This window comes from Bacillus rossius, chromosome 1 (genome assembly GCF_032445375.1).
Source record: "Bacillus rossius redtenbacheri isolate Brsri chromosome 1, Brsri_v3, whole genome shotgun sequence".
NCBI classification, from domain to species: Eukaryota; Metazoa; Arthropoda; class Insecta; order Phasmatodea; family Bacillidae; genus Bacillus; species Bacillus rossius.
The window spans coordinates 263,749,561-263,764,574 of record NC_086330.1 but is presented as its reverse complement, the minus strand read 5'-3'; the positions used below and the strand labels follow the sequence as shown (position 1 = coordinate 263,764,574).

Below are 15,014 nucleotides of genomic sequence, written 5' to 3'. Positions count from 1 at the left end.
GCACTACCCTTTGCTGCGCGCACGGGCGCGTTCGGTGCACACGCTTTTGCGAGACGCTGATGAGGCATAGCGGTCTATGCGACAGAGGAGCATTGGCGGTCGGCGTCAATTATAGCCTGCTTTCACAACGAAACATTATTTCGCACCAACAACAGCTGTTGTGCTCTGATTTGCTTTTCCCTTAATTATTAAAAAAAAAAATTATAATCAGCTCTTTTAAGTCTTATGTCATATTATGTTTCGCACCCGTCAAAATTCCTATGTGACAATCAAAGCCTATTCATTAATGTACATAGAGTTATATTTTATGTACACGACTAAATCTTAATTCATAATTCTTTTTTTTATTCGTAAAGCTAGCCTAAGGCTACCTAAAAAATATATAGTGTTATTTAAAATATATTTGTCAAAACAAACATATATTGCTTCCAAAAGTCATTATGTTATAAAAACATGTGAACATGTCATATATAGGGAAAATGAGAATTACACATTAAGATACATTGAAAAATGTTTATGCGCAAGAAATTTTATCTATGAAAACGGCCTAACTTACAACATTGAGATGGAGTTTACGTATTCTGTTTGCAGTATCTTTGGAAACTTCCACGTCGTTGTCGGTGTTTACTTGTTGTATATACTTGCAAGGGATAGTTAAGTGCTTGTTATATTTGGTGTGTGATGATGGCTTTGATGTAGCGCATATAACTGATAGTTGAATCAAAACTTATTTCTGAGACGTTTCTTCTACGGCTGCGATAATGGTGTCGGTGCTGAACACAGTGGACACGGGCCACGACGACATGATCCACGACGCCCAGATGGACTACTACGGCCTGCGCCTCGCGACGTGCTCCTCCGACAACTCCGTGAAGGTGTTCGACCTGAAGAACGGCACGCAGACGCTGGCCGCGGACCTGAAGGGCCACCATGGGCCCGTGTGGCAGGTGTCGTGGGCTCACCCCAAGTACGGTGGTCTGCTGGCCTCCTGCTCTTACGACCGCAAGGTGATCGTGTGGAAGGAGGGCACCGAGTGGGGCAAGGTGTACGAGTACGGCAACCACGACTCGTCGGTGAACTCGGTGGCTTGGGCGCCGCACGAGTTCGGTCTGCTGCTGGCGTGCGGCAGCTCGGACGGCTCCATCTCGGTGCTGTCGTGCAACCCTGACACGGGCGGCTGGGAGGCCAAGAAGATCCCGAACGCGCACACGATAGGCTGCAACGCGGTGAGCTGGGGCCCCGGGGGCGGCGGGGCGGAGCGGCGGCTGGCGAGCGGAGGCTGCGACAACCTGGCCAAGGTGTGGCGAGAAGAGGGAGACCGCTGGGTGGAGGCGGCCAAGCTGGAGCTGCACTCGGACTGGGTGCGCGACGTGGCGTGGGCACCCAACGTGGGGCTGCCGCGAGACACCATCGCCACCTGCTCGCAGGACCGGCGCGTGGCGGTGTGGACGAGCGAGAGCGGCGGGGAGTGGACCGCGAGTGTGCTGCACGCCTTTGACGACGTGGTGTGGAGCGTGAGCTGGAGCCTGACGGGCAGCATCCTGGCCGTGTCGGGCGGCGACAACAAGGTCAGCCTGTGGAAGGAGAACTCCGAGGGCCAGTGGGCGTGCATCAGCGAGGTGTCCAAGGGCCAGGGCCAGATGGCTGGCAGCGAGCAGCGGGCGCTCTAGTTCTGCTTTTATATCCTTTACCTCCAGGCCTCTTTGCTATTGTTTTTACACTGTAAAGCCAAATTATCATGCAAAATTACTTTATATAAAGTGTGTGCATCAGGGAGCTGAAAAAGACGTACAATCTAAATATGTTATGGTGAAAATTATTTATATTATTAGATGGCCTATTTTTAAATGGACCTAGAAGACTTTGGTAGGCTATATTTGCTAGATGACATTTTCTTGGGAGGAATTGGTTTCACTAGGCAGTCATCAATTACATTGTTCATCAAAAAAAATATTTTTTGCTTAGCAAACAAGGGACGACTTGCAAAAGTTTGCTTCTTTGTGAGGTAAAAGTACGTATGCTACTACCAATCAAATGTTACGTAATTGTTCCTTATAGTGTGGCCTGTTGTATTTTAACATAAAATATTAAAATAAAGAAAGGAATTGGATGTTTTATGATGATAAACTGTATAGTTACGAAAATATAGGTAAATATGTAGTGTACGGATTTGCGCCAAAAAAAATCGTACAAATCTGAAATAACTTTCATTATATGCTCTTTTACGTTCTCTTTTCATAACCGCCTGCGGAGATAAGAAATTCCAATTACTTTTGGAGATATCACCGTTCTTATTTTGCAATACAAGACCTATGTAATCATTTGAATGTCCACATTTTATATTTTACCGTGTGCGCGTGAATGCCTAAATAACAGAAATTTTCCGTTAGGTAAAGTTAGTTACATTATAAATACTTCAAATTAAACGGAAATTAAAAATAATATCAATTAATTTTACTTGTATAGTTTTAAGTATTTATGATGTAACTGACCTGAACTAACAAAATGGGACAAAGGTAGATTAGGTCAGGTCAGCTACATTATAAATACTTTGAAACTGAACGGACATTAAAAATAATAAAATTAATTTTAATGGTTGTTTAGTTTTAAAGTATTTATAATGTAGCTGACCTAACCTAACAAACCGGAACAAAGGATTAACAGTAGGAACGAACGTAATTTTTTAAAGCATAAAAATTTGAAACGTTAAAAACTCACCTAAGTTGAAGGCGGCCTATTGGTTCATTTGAATATTGGCCTATCACAAACTATCACGGAACAACATTATCAAAAAAAAAAAAAAAAAAATTGATACTCGTAAACAAAAAACAATAGTGATAGCCGTGTGAATGTGCAGGTATAGTGATTAAAATTTAAAAATTCGATATTTCCAAAAGTAATTGGAGTTTCTTATCTCCGCAGGCTGTAATGAAAAGAGGACGTAAAAGAGCATATAATAAAAGTTATTTCAGATTTTTATAAAAATTTTTTTATAATAATTAAAATTAAAAAATTTGATATCTCCATAAGTAATTGGAATTTCTTATCTCCGCAGGCGGTTATGAAAAAAGGACGTAAAAGAGAATATAATGAAAGTTATTTCAGATTTGTACGATTTTTTTTTGGCGCTAATCCATACATTACATATTTACCAAAATATATTTTATTGTAATAATAATTATAAAACTTTGAGGAACATTGTTCCTGGAAACAATTGTACTGTGCATCATATACATTTGTATTTTTACGTCAAAAATGAAAGCATGCAGTTAAATATGTTTGTGATTTGTAACTGTACAATTGCTAAAATATATTTGATTCTGAATATTTGCATTATAAAGTTTTGATATAAACTGGATAGGTAAGCAATAAGGAACAATTACTATTGTTTTCAGGTCATATTTGTGAAAAATGTAAAAAGAAGCCTGCAACATTCAAATTATGTAGCTAACGTCAAACACTTTTGGAAAAAAAAATATACAAAAATTTTTTTTGTACATACAATGTTTTAACTTTTTTTTTATTAGAATATATTCTTTTCCAATTATATAGTTGGCATTTTGATGATTTCCATTGTACTGTCATTTGAGCCTTCTGAGTTTGCATCCTGATTATTTTTTCGGCAACCGTTTGAATGGTTTGCAATTGGAAATTAGTACATTAAGTTTGTAGAATTTGGGTCATTCCGAATGAAATCAACACGCTAAAATAAAAAAATTTACTTGACCACCTCAGTATTTGATGAAATTTGTACAAATGTTGTTCTCATAGAGATTAAGATAAATGCCATTTTTTCCCCCCCAAATATCTCAAACTGTTTTAAAATTACTGCTATTTAAAGTTTCCCAAAATCTGCCAAAAAAAAAAGTAACTGACATATTTTGAGAAAACCATAGCTTTTCTCATAATTGAGCTAGAGAGATGGCAGTGGTGTAATTTTACTCAGTTTTAAATGCTCTTTCTTTTGATATACTACACTACATACTTTGTTATAAAAAGTGTTTTTTGAGAAATCAAATTTAAAATTTTGATTTTCTCAAAAAGTGCATTTTTGAAAATTTTTCAAAAATTCCTATAAATAGTTTATACTTTTGGTAAATGATTCTCCAAATTTCATAGTAGGAGGCTAATGGGTTAACATAGTTAAATAATAATTTAAAAAAAGGGTTATTTATGAAACTGTTGTTCAGCTTACCTACTAAGTTACTGCATACTTATCATGACTCAAGCTATCACTTATTACTGCATAAGATGTCGTAGTACCAGCAACCCAGGCACAACCTGTAAATATGGTCACTTGCTGGTGGGACCAGTGGGCTGATTGAATTTCATCTTGTTGGATGATTGGAAAATTTTCAGCGAAATCTATTTGCAAAGTGCAATCTTCACTTCATGTGTTTTTTTTTCATGTTTTGGGAGTGCTCCTCCTGAATAACTTTTACAAAGCAATGAGTCTTGAAATGTTTAAGTTTTCCTTGCAATAGTTCAGCTGCATTCATTATCATCCCAGAATCTTGTGTTAATTTGGGCCTACCATCAATTACGGACCATTGTGACCATACAACAGATTGTGTTTCCGGGTTATCTGGTATCAAATCGTACACATTTTTACATTCTGCACATTGACAAGTCATACATTTTTCACTTTTTGTGTCACAACAAATTGCATTCAAGACTTCTTTGGATGTACAAGGGAACCCAACCACTGAATTTGATATAGTTTGTACAAGAAAAGTAAAATTTGCATGATATATACAAACACACACATTGTGTGGAGTTTCAGAACACAGCAAAACATGTTGCGGACGCAGTTCGTAAAATTTGGACTTGCGCACATTTACTATGTTAGGATACTCTGCTTTAAATAAATATAAAGCTTCGAAGACTGACATTACCATGTACCGCTTTTGTACAAGCTGCCGTTTACCTGTCACCTGATTTTTTACAGACTTTGAATCCTTACGACCAGGAGTTGGCCTACTTATAGTGTCTTTGCAATAAAAATCTTTCACTATGCTTTCCGTTTCATGATCTACTGCATCTAACCTCTTAACTTTGTTTTTCGACAGGACAGTATCTCTACTAATTTCTGAACTATACAATTTCTTTATAACAGCAATTTTCTTTCTAGGACTACTTGGCAGGGCTGCGTTAACCTTGGACACAGCTTTTCCCAAAGATTGCCTACAAGAATAGGACCCTAATTCTGTTGAAGAAGATAAAGAGAGGGCAAGTTTAGTTTTTTCTTCTGCTTTCCTCTTTCTGCAAGCCTGCTGTCTAAGAGCATCTTTTCTACGTTTGATTGTAAGGTCCCTTTTGCTTGTTTAAAGTTTATGTTTTCTTTCTTCCCTCCTCTTCTGATCACGATTCCTTTCCATAGCAAGATGTGCAGCATACTGAGCCGGGTCCTCTTTCAGTTTTTTCCTGCATTTCTGCATACAGTTAGATGGGGTTATTTTTCTGGAAATTAAAGCACAACATAGTTCAATTTTTAAAAATTACATGCCCAAAAATACCTTTTTCTTTTATTTTATTGTTCCATATGATTGATACTTAAAACAAAGATAAAGTTGTAATTTTACAGCAAAAGTAATGACCTCGGTTGAACATTTTCGAAAAAGGTAACGGGTGTGACAAGAATACAAAATTTTATTTCAGTGAATGTATTACAGTAGAACCCTGTTATAATGTTCCTGCATATAATGTTTTCCTGCTTATAATGTCATTTTTAAAGTCCCAATATTTCCCCCATAAGGACAATGTATTTATTTCCTGCATATAACGTTCATAAATAGTGTAATTTCCTGCTTATAATGTTTGCTTTATAACATTCAATAAATGGGGAAAAAATGTTTTAAAACCCAATTATTCCAACACTTACGATAAAAAGTTTCCTTTATGTATGTTTATGTTTACAATCACTGCCATACAATACCTGAAGTTTGTTAAAATACAATTTTATGCAATATACTGAAGGTACACAATGTTCATAGTTACGTGTCAGTTGGTACCCTTAGTCAACTCTTCTCTTCCTTGCCATTCCAGTGGGTATTCAGATACACGTACATAGTCCTACGATATTTAAGTTGCCAACCATTGAGCGAGGGCATAACTAAAAGTGTTTTATATTGCTTACAAATAATATTTTTTTTTCATTCATACGCAGGAATCCCAAAATTAAACATTTTCAGGTGGCGAAGGAGTAGACGTTCTCACTCTTAATGTTGTCATCATGAATCGTGAGACAATTTTACAAAAAATGTGGCAGTGTATCTTTAAAGACAAACAAAATTTAACCAGGGAACAAGACAAAGTTGAAAAATTGTTGGCTTGTTTCAGAAAATTCATGTACCAGGTATACTATCTTTGGTTTTAACATTAAAGTTGTTTACATAGCTTGGTGAGTCCATTGGTACAAAGCTCGAACATTCTTAAGTGCTAAATTGAGATTTCCTGCTTATAACGTTTTCCTGCTTATAATGTTTTTTTCTTGTGCTCCCTTGAAAAACATTATAACAGGGTTCTACTGTAATATGTAGGAAAATGTGATGTCACATCTTTATTCCACAAATACCTAACCTCACTTTCACAAAGTAACAAGAAATAATGATGCTTCATTTAGTTTATACATAGTTAAACCTCCTGGTATTATGACAAGATCGCACCTCTCTTCTCTAACCCTTGTTTTCACCTTCTCCGTCAGGTGGCCTCTGAAACTATCCAACACTAGCATGGAGCGTTGACGTAGAAGACCACCTGGCTGCGAATTCCAAACTTTGTTCAACCAGTCGACAACCAAGTCTTCGGTCATCCACCCCTTTATCTGTGCACAGACAATAATACCATTCGGCATAGTCTTTCTAGCAAAGATCACGTATGGCGGAAGTTTGCGGCCGTCAGCCGTTATCGCGAGCATGACAGTGGCGCGCTGTTTCTCTGCACCTGTCGTCCTAATGGGAACTGATCTCTCGCCCACTGGGTTCATCGTTGTGTTCTCAGGCATGTCGAAATAAATTGGAGTTTGGTCAGCATTCCCGATCTGGGAAAGCTTTTATATTGGTGCTGCTTTCGTAGCGATATCACATAGCACTGGAAGGACAGCATTTTCTCTTCAAACTGCTATGGCAGTTTCTGTGAAACCGTAGTTCGCCTACGTATTGATAGATCTTTCCTGCGCTTAAATCTGCGAATCCAGCCATAGCTGGCACGGAATTCGTTGTGTGGAATGTTCAATCGTCTTGCAATTTTATTTGCCTCGACTTGTATCATTTCCATTGTCACAGCATATCCTGATTTCCTTGTGTCCGTTATATATGTATAAACTTCATCTTCAACTTGGGGGTACTTGCATTTTTCTCCACGTAAGGCACATTTATTTTTTGGGGCCTTTTCCAGTTTTTCGCGTTCACTAACCCAACGCCTGACACATTTTGCATCCACGTTGAGTTTCCTCGCTGCAGCGTGTTTACTGTGTTCGGTCGCGTAAGCAATGACCTTTAACTTATACTCGACCGTGTAGCTAACCCTTTTTGCAACCATTTTCACGTTTACGGTAACGACACAAACGCTAAAACAATGCTACTGGCAATGTGTAGCATGAAACAGCCGGAACGTGTAAAGCATGGAAACACTGTCGGCCAGCAGCGCTTGCTGACTACGTAGGTACCTGCTCCACCCACTTCCCTTCCTCCTTCACTCCCCCTCTTCTTCTCCGACAACACTGCACATCAACACAAGCGCGCGAGTCAAGCTTTCTTTATCATCATGTCGTTTGAGATACTACTAACTGTGTACGTCTGTCACGCCTCATGACAGTCCTACTGAGAGCGGACAAACTGTGATACCAGTCTCTGTATCACTGCCACTTACAAAATCACCTCCCGCCGCTCACAATACATGGCTTGCTGTTTGATGCATGCCAAGTTACCCTGCCCTCAGATAAACCCAGAAAAACAGGTTTTTAAATTTTTTCTCAAAAATGTTTACCAAACAAGGAGGGGGGGCGTATACGTGGGCGGGGTCTTTACACGAGCAAATACGGTAGCTAACTGTATGCCAAGGCACATCTGTTGATTACCAACTTGAAGTAGACTTTGTGGCATCTTGCCCAAGTTTTTTTTGCCTGTGGTGATTTTGCATTAACTGAAATTTACAGATGTTCTATGCAAGACTGGGGCAGCAAAACTAACATTGCGCTAAATAAAGATGTGCTAAGTGAGGGATTCGTGAAGTGTAAAAAGTGTGAAAATATATTTTGTCACTGTTTTTTTAATGATTCAGTTAAATATTTTTTTAAATTTAGTTTCTTAATCGGAGTATTGGTATGATTATGACGAAATACTTTTTACTTTATTTTAGTTTCCTGTATCACAAATGTAAACAGAAGTCATCAGGTCACAGATGTGTTGAACAACTCTTCGGACAATAATGGAATAGGTCCTTATGTGAGGGAAAGATGTTAGGAACCACAGAAGAACTAGAAAGTTACGACTCATAAGTATGGCCCTCTGAAAGTGGTAAATAAAATTTTCAGAGTTCGTCATTAAAAATTAGCAAAAGCGGTGTTAAAATTCACTTAAAAATACAAAAGCGGTGCTAAAATCTTGAAAAAAAAAAAAAGTGTGTGTGTTACTGTAAATATATCTGAAATTATTTAGTTAAATAATTTTACTTGAACCTACTCATTACTGAGTACCCTAAACCAGGGGTCGGCAACCTTTTGAGTCGGAAGAGCCAAAAATTAAAATTTACAAAATTTTAATGTTTTTAAAGAGCCACAAAACATTTTCTTGCCAACAATAAATAGTACCTACTTGCATAAATAAATTTTTTGATAAAAAAACTAATCTATTTATTCATAAGAAAAATTTATTCATATATAAGCCTATCTGTTGGGTGGGCCCGTAAGTACTCGGGCGGATGGATAGCTTTAAATGGATAATTTAACTGCTTGATGACATTTTGTTTAGTAAAATATAACAAGCGTGGAAAAAAACCAGACTTGCTACTGGTTTGTAATAAAAAAAAAGTATTTTCTGTATAAATGACCTGGTGATGCAGTATTTCTGGTACGAAACTAAAGAGCCGCAATTTCACATCCAAAGAGCCGCATGTGGCTCGCGAGCAGCAGGTTGCCGACCCCTGCCCTAAACAAATAGGTTACATATATTTATATGACAAACTTTTGATTTAGACACTGATTATTAGTTCGTTCCCATACACTAATCTGGAAAACTATTAATCCCATTAACAAAATCAGGGACGCACCACAACGCCGAAATACCACAACGCCGAAATGCCAAATTGACCACAACGCCGACAGCTAGAAAACTGCTGTGTACCACAACGCCGAATTACCACAACGCCGAAAAATGTCATTGCAGGACTGCCACAAAGGTTAGGTTAGGTTAGACTAGGTTAGGCTAGGCTAGGGTAGGTTAAGTTAGGTTAGATTATATTACGCTAGGTTAGGGTTGATTGTGGTATTTCGGCGTTAAGGTACATTTAAGAAACACACACAAATTCATTCAGTTGTTATTTCGGCATTGTGGTACACAGCAGTTTTCTAGATGTCGGCGTTGTGGTCAATTTTGACATTCAGCGTTATGGTAACGACCCAAAAAAATCTATAAAACACTGTTGACCAACTAATCATCATCGTCACACCATTCGAAAATTAATGTTTGTTTACAATTTTTCAGCTTTTTGGCGCGATTTAAAATGCTTGTGCTGCAGCGTACGGCTGGGTGACGAAGTAAAGATAGTTCTCAAGGTCCCCTTTAAGAGTTTCCAGGGCCTGGTTCCCCTGATAATCTGCTTGATACTACGACGCTGTTCCAACTATATGCCAGCGCCCCCGGCTGACGTGGCATGGCTACTCACATAAGGCTGTTTCAAACACCGTTCGCCACTGTTCGCCCAATCATCTGCTTGCTTTTGTATTTATCTTGTGTCACTGTTCCAAGCTGACGTCAGTGCCCCGAGCGGTGTGTGTAGGCTTTAAAACTTTGCCTGTTTGTCTTATCTATCCAAACATTATGCCGGAAAGGAAAACAAACGCCGTAGTTTTGCGTATTTGTACAGTATATTTTTGGATTTAACATTATAACGTGAGCGTGCGTAAGCTTTTGTTTGCTTTAGTGCATTTATGACTAATATTCAGTGTCGGCCATGTTGCGGTTTTTGTTTACCAGTGACGAGACAAGTCTTTTACCCAGTATTTAAATTTCGCGTTTTAATACTAAATTTTGTGTAAAAATGCTGTGTTATGGCGATTTCGCGTAAAAACTGTATTTTACGGTGATTTCGCGTTTATCGTCGTTTAATCACAATTGCGAAAAGAACATGCCTCTACTCATTAGTATTGTGTTGAAGTACTGATGCATGAACTGCATGTTTTATTTTGCATAGCCACCGAAATAAATAACTACACCAACAGAAACATACTTCATCATTTAATTAAATAACATATGTTACATTCAACATTACATTCCAAGATGTGGAAGATAGGGATTTAGCTAAGCTATATATAGTCACAAAATAATTTCAGTCTTCTCAAAAACATGCATGTTTTTAACAAAACCATTAGAAGCTTGTATTATCTTAGTAGTATTTAAACAAAATGTTAGCAGAGATGCTGATAGCTTTAAAATACAACATACATGTTATCACAGTTATCCTATCAATCTCCTTGTGTGAGCTTACTGATGGCAGATCAGATCTTAACACTAAGCAAATGGAAGTAAGAAAATTAGTTAATTTTAACTTTACCCAAATAGATAAAATAAAGTTCTGATTTTCTTTGAAACCAGTCATGAAAAAGAAAACGTACTAATATGAAAAAAAAAAAAAAAAAAAGGTTGACACACTTTAAAATAAAATACCAGCAACAATATTTTCTCCTCAAAAGTACAAAATGTTATAAGCATAACAAAGTATCTAAATTATCTTCATTGATAGTTTTAGATGGAATTTATATTAAAGGTAAATATTGAAACTGTTTTATAGGTTAAAATGTGTAGTTTCAAATCATCAAATATAACTAATGGTAAAATGGGAGCTAGATATGAAGGTTTTCTTGCTCCTACAAAAAAAAACCAAATTTTAAATGGCTGAATGAAAATCTAGAATTGATCAAGAACGTACCACTCCTTGTCATGCCATAAATGTGGATGAAATAAAGAATGTATGCTGGCCGAGTGGAGCTCAGGTGTAGAGGCTGGCCGCGAACACGATGTCGCGCTTGATGGCGTTGGAGGCCTCCTCCATCTTCTGCTTGAGCACGGGGTTGCCGATGATGTGGGCCGCGTCCTTGACGTCTCGCAGCGTCTCGTTCAGCTGCTGGATGCAGCGCACGATGATGCCCTCCTGCACGTCCGTCAGCTCCATGATCTGGGCGAACGGCTGCTTGCAACACGAGACGGCGCTAGACAACTACGTCTCAACACCACCAACTTGCTTAGCTTTGAGTACGTAGCAAGGTTCCTGCTCATAACATATCATGTTTTAACATTTCCTGCTTATAAGTATACAAGCTGATAAAAGGACAGACTGTACAGTTGTGCACAGAGGTGATAAGTCATCTGGATGTGCCAGTTTGCGACACCCTTAGCAATTCTTTGCTTACAAATATCTACCACGCAACACAAGCTTCATCTACGTGGGAGCCTTCACACTGTTTAGTTCAGTTGTGAAGTCACCGGAGGCATTGCAACACCTGCTACTACTGATTCAAAGTTTTGTTATCTGGAGGGCTTTCTTGTAGATGCAAATGTTGCCATTTCCATTGCATTGCACAAATTGGCACAGAACTGAAAGATAAATAGGAGGTAAGAAGTGGAGGAAAATAATACATTTTTACAAGCCACTTTGTCTGAGTATTGTGTTTATAACTACAGTAGAATCTCGTTATAGCGAGCACGGTAATAGCGAGAACATGGCTATAACGAGGTATTTTTGAGGAATTTACGGCGTGATCGCTTGAAGCGCACTTTTGTTATTTGTCTGCTTTATCTCCACCCTTCTCGCTCGCCGCTAGACATCTTGCCGTTGACGCCTGTCACATTCTTCAGCCTTGCAGTCGCCACCTAAGTGCGTGGGTTTAAAAATAGAATCCCGTCCTTTCTTTCTTTTATCAAACTTCCGTTAGTTATCTGTGCCTGCGACTTCACAGTCACAGCATCACTGGCTGGCTTCAAGGCCAAGGTATGCTAGAGTCGAATAAACCAACCCTTTGAATATACATATACTTGTACGCATTTCTTGTTATTTAGAAAATAGATAAAATCTATTTTTTCCCCGCCATTAAACATAACAATGTGCACTTTTTGTTAATATAAATGCTCTTAATTAATTTGTTGCGACATTTTCATTAACGAATAATAACATTGTTTATAACTATGTTAGGCCAAAAAAGTCAGAGCCGTCTTTATACTTGTTGCTAATTGATCGCGTTAATAATACACAAATATTTATAAACGTGTTTCAAATTATTTCAGTCGTGACACGTTTAAAAACACGTGACGTTATTAATATTACTATCTGACAAATAGTAGGCACTAGAGCTGTAGCAAACCGTATGTATTCGGTACTGAGTACGGGTGCGCCATCTAGTACCAAGTAACGAAACGTTACACACGGCTGCATCTCGTTACTCGCATTTTTCGTATGTTTTACGCATGCGCGCGCATATTAGATGAATTTACGTTACAAAGAACGAGGTTTGTTTATTAAGTAAAGTATAATTTGGAAATTCGTCGTCCAAGTTTTTTACTGTTTTTTAAAGGTATTGTGTGTGTAGACAAAGTTTGAGATTGGAACAGAAACAACGTAAGAAAGTATTTTTTACAAATTAGAAATATGTATGTTTTTGTTTTTATAATCACGTATTTTCACGTTTTTTGGTTGTTATCTTAAAAGAGATAATATTAAAAAGCCGCTCTAATGAGATTTAATTGTTTCTTGGTTAACAAAAACTATTAATTATCAAATATTGTTAATTGTTTATATTCTATTTATTATTATTTACGCGACGTTATACTGTACGCGTACGCAATACGACTGGATTCGTTGCTGCAACATAACATAACATGTTATGCGGTATCAGAAGTAACGAGTAACGTAATGATAGTAACGAGTACTAATTGTTATAGTAACGAATACATACAGGTACACATTTTTTCATTACTTTTACACCTCCAGTAGGCACTACCGTATTTATTTCCGAATCGCTAGAACAGTTTTCTTGTAACTTTTGTTTCGGTCAGTTGTTGGGGTATCTGTCCGGGAAAGGGGTGGTGATGGTTTGAGTTTAATCCCAAATTTATTTTCTAAAAAAGTTGACAGGTTTCTGTAAATGAAAAAAGTATAGTTTTCCAGCGACTATTTCGTTTGAGGCGTACGTGCGTTGCCGCACTCCTGCTTTTTTGTAAGGAATTAAATCGTCGCGCTACACTAACACCACCCAACATCCCGAACCAACATGGCCGCCAGCATACGCTGCGTCGGCCGCGGGCTGAGATGCTATACTTAGGTGGCGTGGTAGGGTATTCTGGTTATTTTGACACAATCGGTGATCGCATCCGAACTTGTGGGGTATCGTTTTAAAGAGAATTCACACATCTGCCCACAGAAATTAAGATTTCGTTAATATAACCTGTTATTTTCCAATTATACAGGTTTAAACAAAATTTTTATGTTATTTTCGGTTAATTTTTATTTTTTGGGGGCCAAAATTTGTCCAATTGGGTTATAGCGAGGACACGGTTATAGCGAGGATCAAACCCGGAACGACATCTCGCTATAACGGGACTCTAGTGTATTTACATACATACTAAAATAATAACATTCAGTCTGTTAACTATGTATTACAATGTTAGTGATCTGAGTTCAAATGTAGTTAAAATTCTGTTTCATTTCATGAATGGACCAGCATTAAGTCTTAAATGATGCAGTAACTTATTTTACAATGTTATACAGTGTATTGACACACATAATGTGGAACCCTGTTATAATGTTTTTCAAAGGAGCAAAAGCTATGTAAACAAATTTCATGGTACACTCTGACGGGTAATCTTGATGCTCCAGTTTGCTTAAACCAAGCCAACAATTTTTCATCAGCAATGCCAAACATCTGTAAAATTGTCTCACGATTCGCAATGATGGCATGTAGAATGGAAATGCCTATGTCTAATTACTTTGTCACTTAAAAATATGCTTTTTACGGATTCCTATCTACGAATAAAATAAACTCAGCTCTTATCAGCAACAGAAAATGTTGAATGTTATTTTTTTTGTCACCGTGGAATGGAGTATACATCTGACCAGAATCACATGTAACAGAAGGATTTGTTTTGTTTTCAAAGAGGAAGGTCTAACAGACACGTAACTGCGAATGTATGTACCTTTGATATGTCAAATACACAGCATTAGCCAGTGCTACCGTTTTGTTTTTGATTAAAATCCTATTTGTGGTATAACAGGTATTGTAAACCAAATCAGACGTAAAGCATAAAGTAAATAGTTAAACTTGTTAAACTTTAAAGATGTGATAAGTGTTGGAACAGTTAGGTTTATGATTTTTTTCTTCATTTTTACATTTTATAAGTAGAATGTAAACATTATCAGCAGAAAATGCAAAATTCGTAAAAATCTTATACACAAAAATTAAATACATTGTCCTTATGGGGAAAATGTTGAGACAAAAAAATATACTGTTACACGCTGGAAAACATTATAAACAGGAGCATTGTAAGAAGGTTGTACTATATTTAAGTTTGTATTCAGCCAGCGGCCTACCTTCCCTCTGGCCCACTCGTACACGACCTCTGTGAGGCCGAAGTTGAGCTTCTCGAACTCTCGGCCTGAGTCCTGCTGCAGGCCGTGGGCGTCCTCCACCAACATGATCCCCTCCGCGATCACCTGGATGATCTTGGTGCCCTGCGACACACGGCCACACCACCTCCCTCGCAACACACACTTGGTCCGTGTCCCAGCTGGTGGTGGAACGCAGTGAT

General features: G+C 37.9%; 2 protein-coding genes across 9 annotated transcripts in view; one reads left to right on the top strand and one right to left on the bottom strand.

The window, feature by feature from the left end:
* The first annotated feature begins 594 nt into the window (after nucleotides 1–594).
* Nucleotides 595–2,572, top strand: LOC134527547 (protein SEC13 homolog). Its single transcript, XM_063360317.1, has one exon. The coding sequence runs from the start codon at nucleotides 762–764 to the stop codon at nucleotides 1,668–1,670; it is 909 nt and encodes a 302-aa protein (XP_063216387.1). The 5' UTR covers nucleotides 595–761; the 3' UTR covers nucleotides 1,671–2,572.
* A 1,134-nt stretch (nucleotides 2,573–3,706) lies between these two features.
* Nucleotides 3,707–15,014, bottom strand: part of LOC134527543 (superkiller complex protein 2) — a 141,019-nt gene continuing 129,711 nt past the window's right edge. For 2 of the 8 annotated variants that reach the window (XM_063360313.1, XM_063360314.1), the window contains exons 17-18: nucleotides 14,797–14,937; nucleotides 3,707–5,460 (exon numbers count right to left, since the gene is read on the bottom strand). In XM_063360313.1, the coding sequence (XP_063216383.1) occupies nucleotides 5,443–5,460; nucleotides 14,797–14,937 (159 nt within the window). In that variant the 3' untranslated portion in view covers nucleotides 3,707–5,442. Of the gene's footprint in view, nucleotides 5,461–10,437; nucleotides 11,426–13,710; nucleotides 14,938–15,014 lie in introns of those variants that run through there. The other 6 variants (XM_063360309.1, XM_063360307.1, XM_063360306.1 and 3 more) reach the window with 4 other exon arrangements.

Coding starts and splice junctions, on each gene's coding strand:
- LOC134527547 (XM_063360317.1), top strand. CDS start 762: ATGGTGTCGGTGCTGAACACAGTGGACACGGGCCACGACGACATGATC.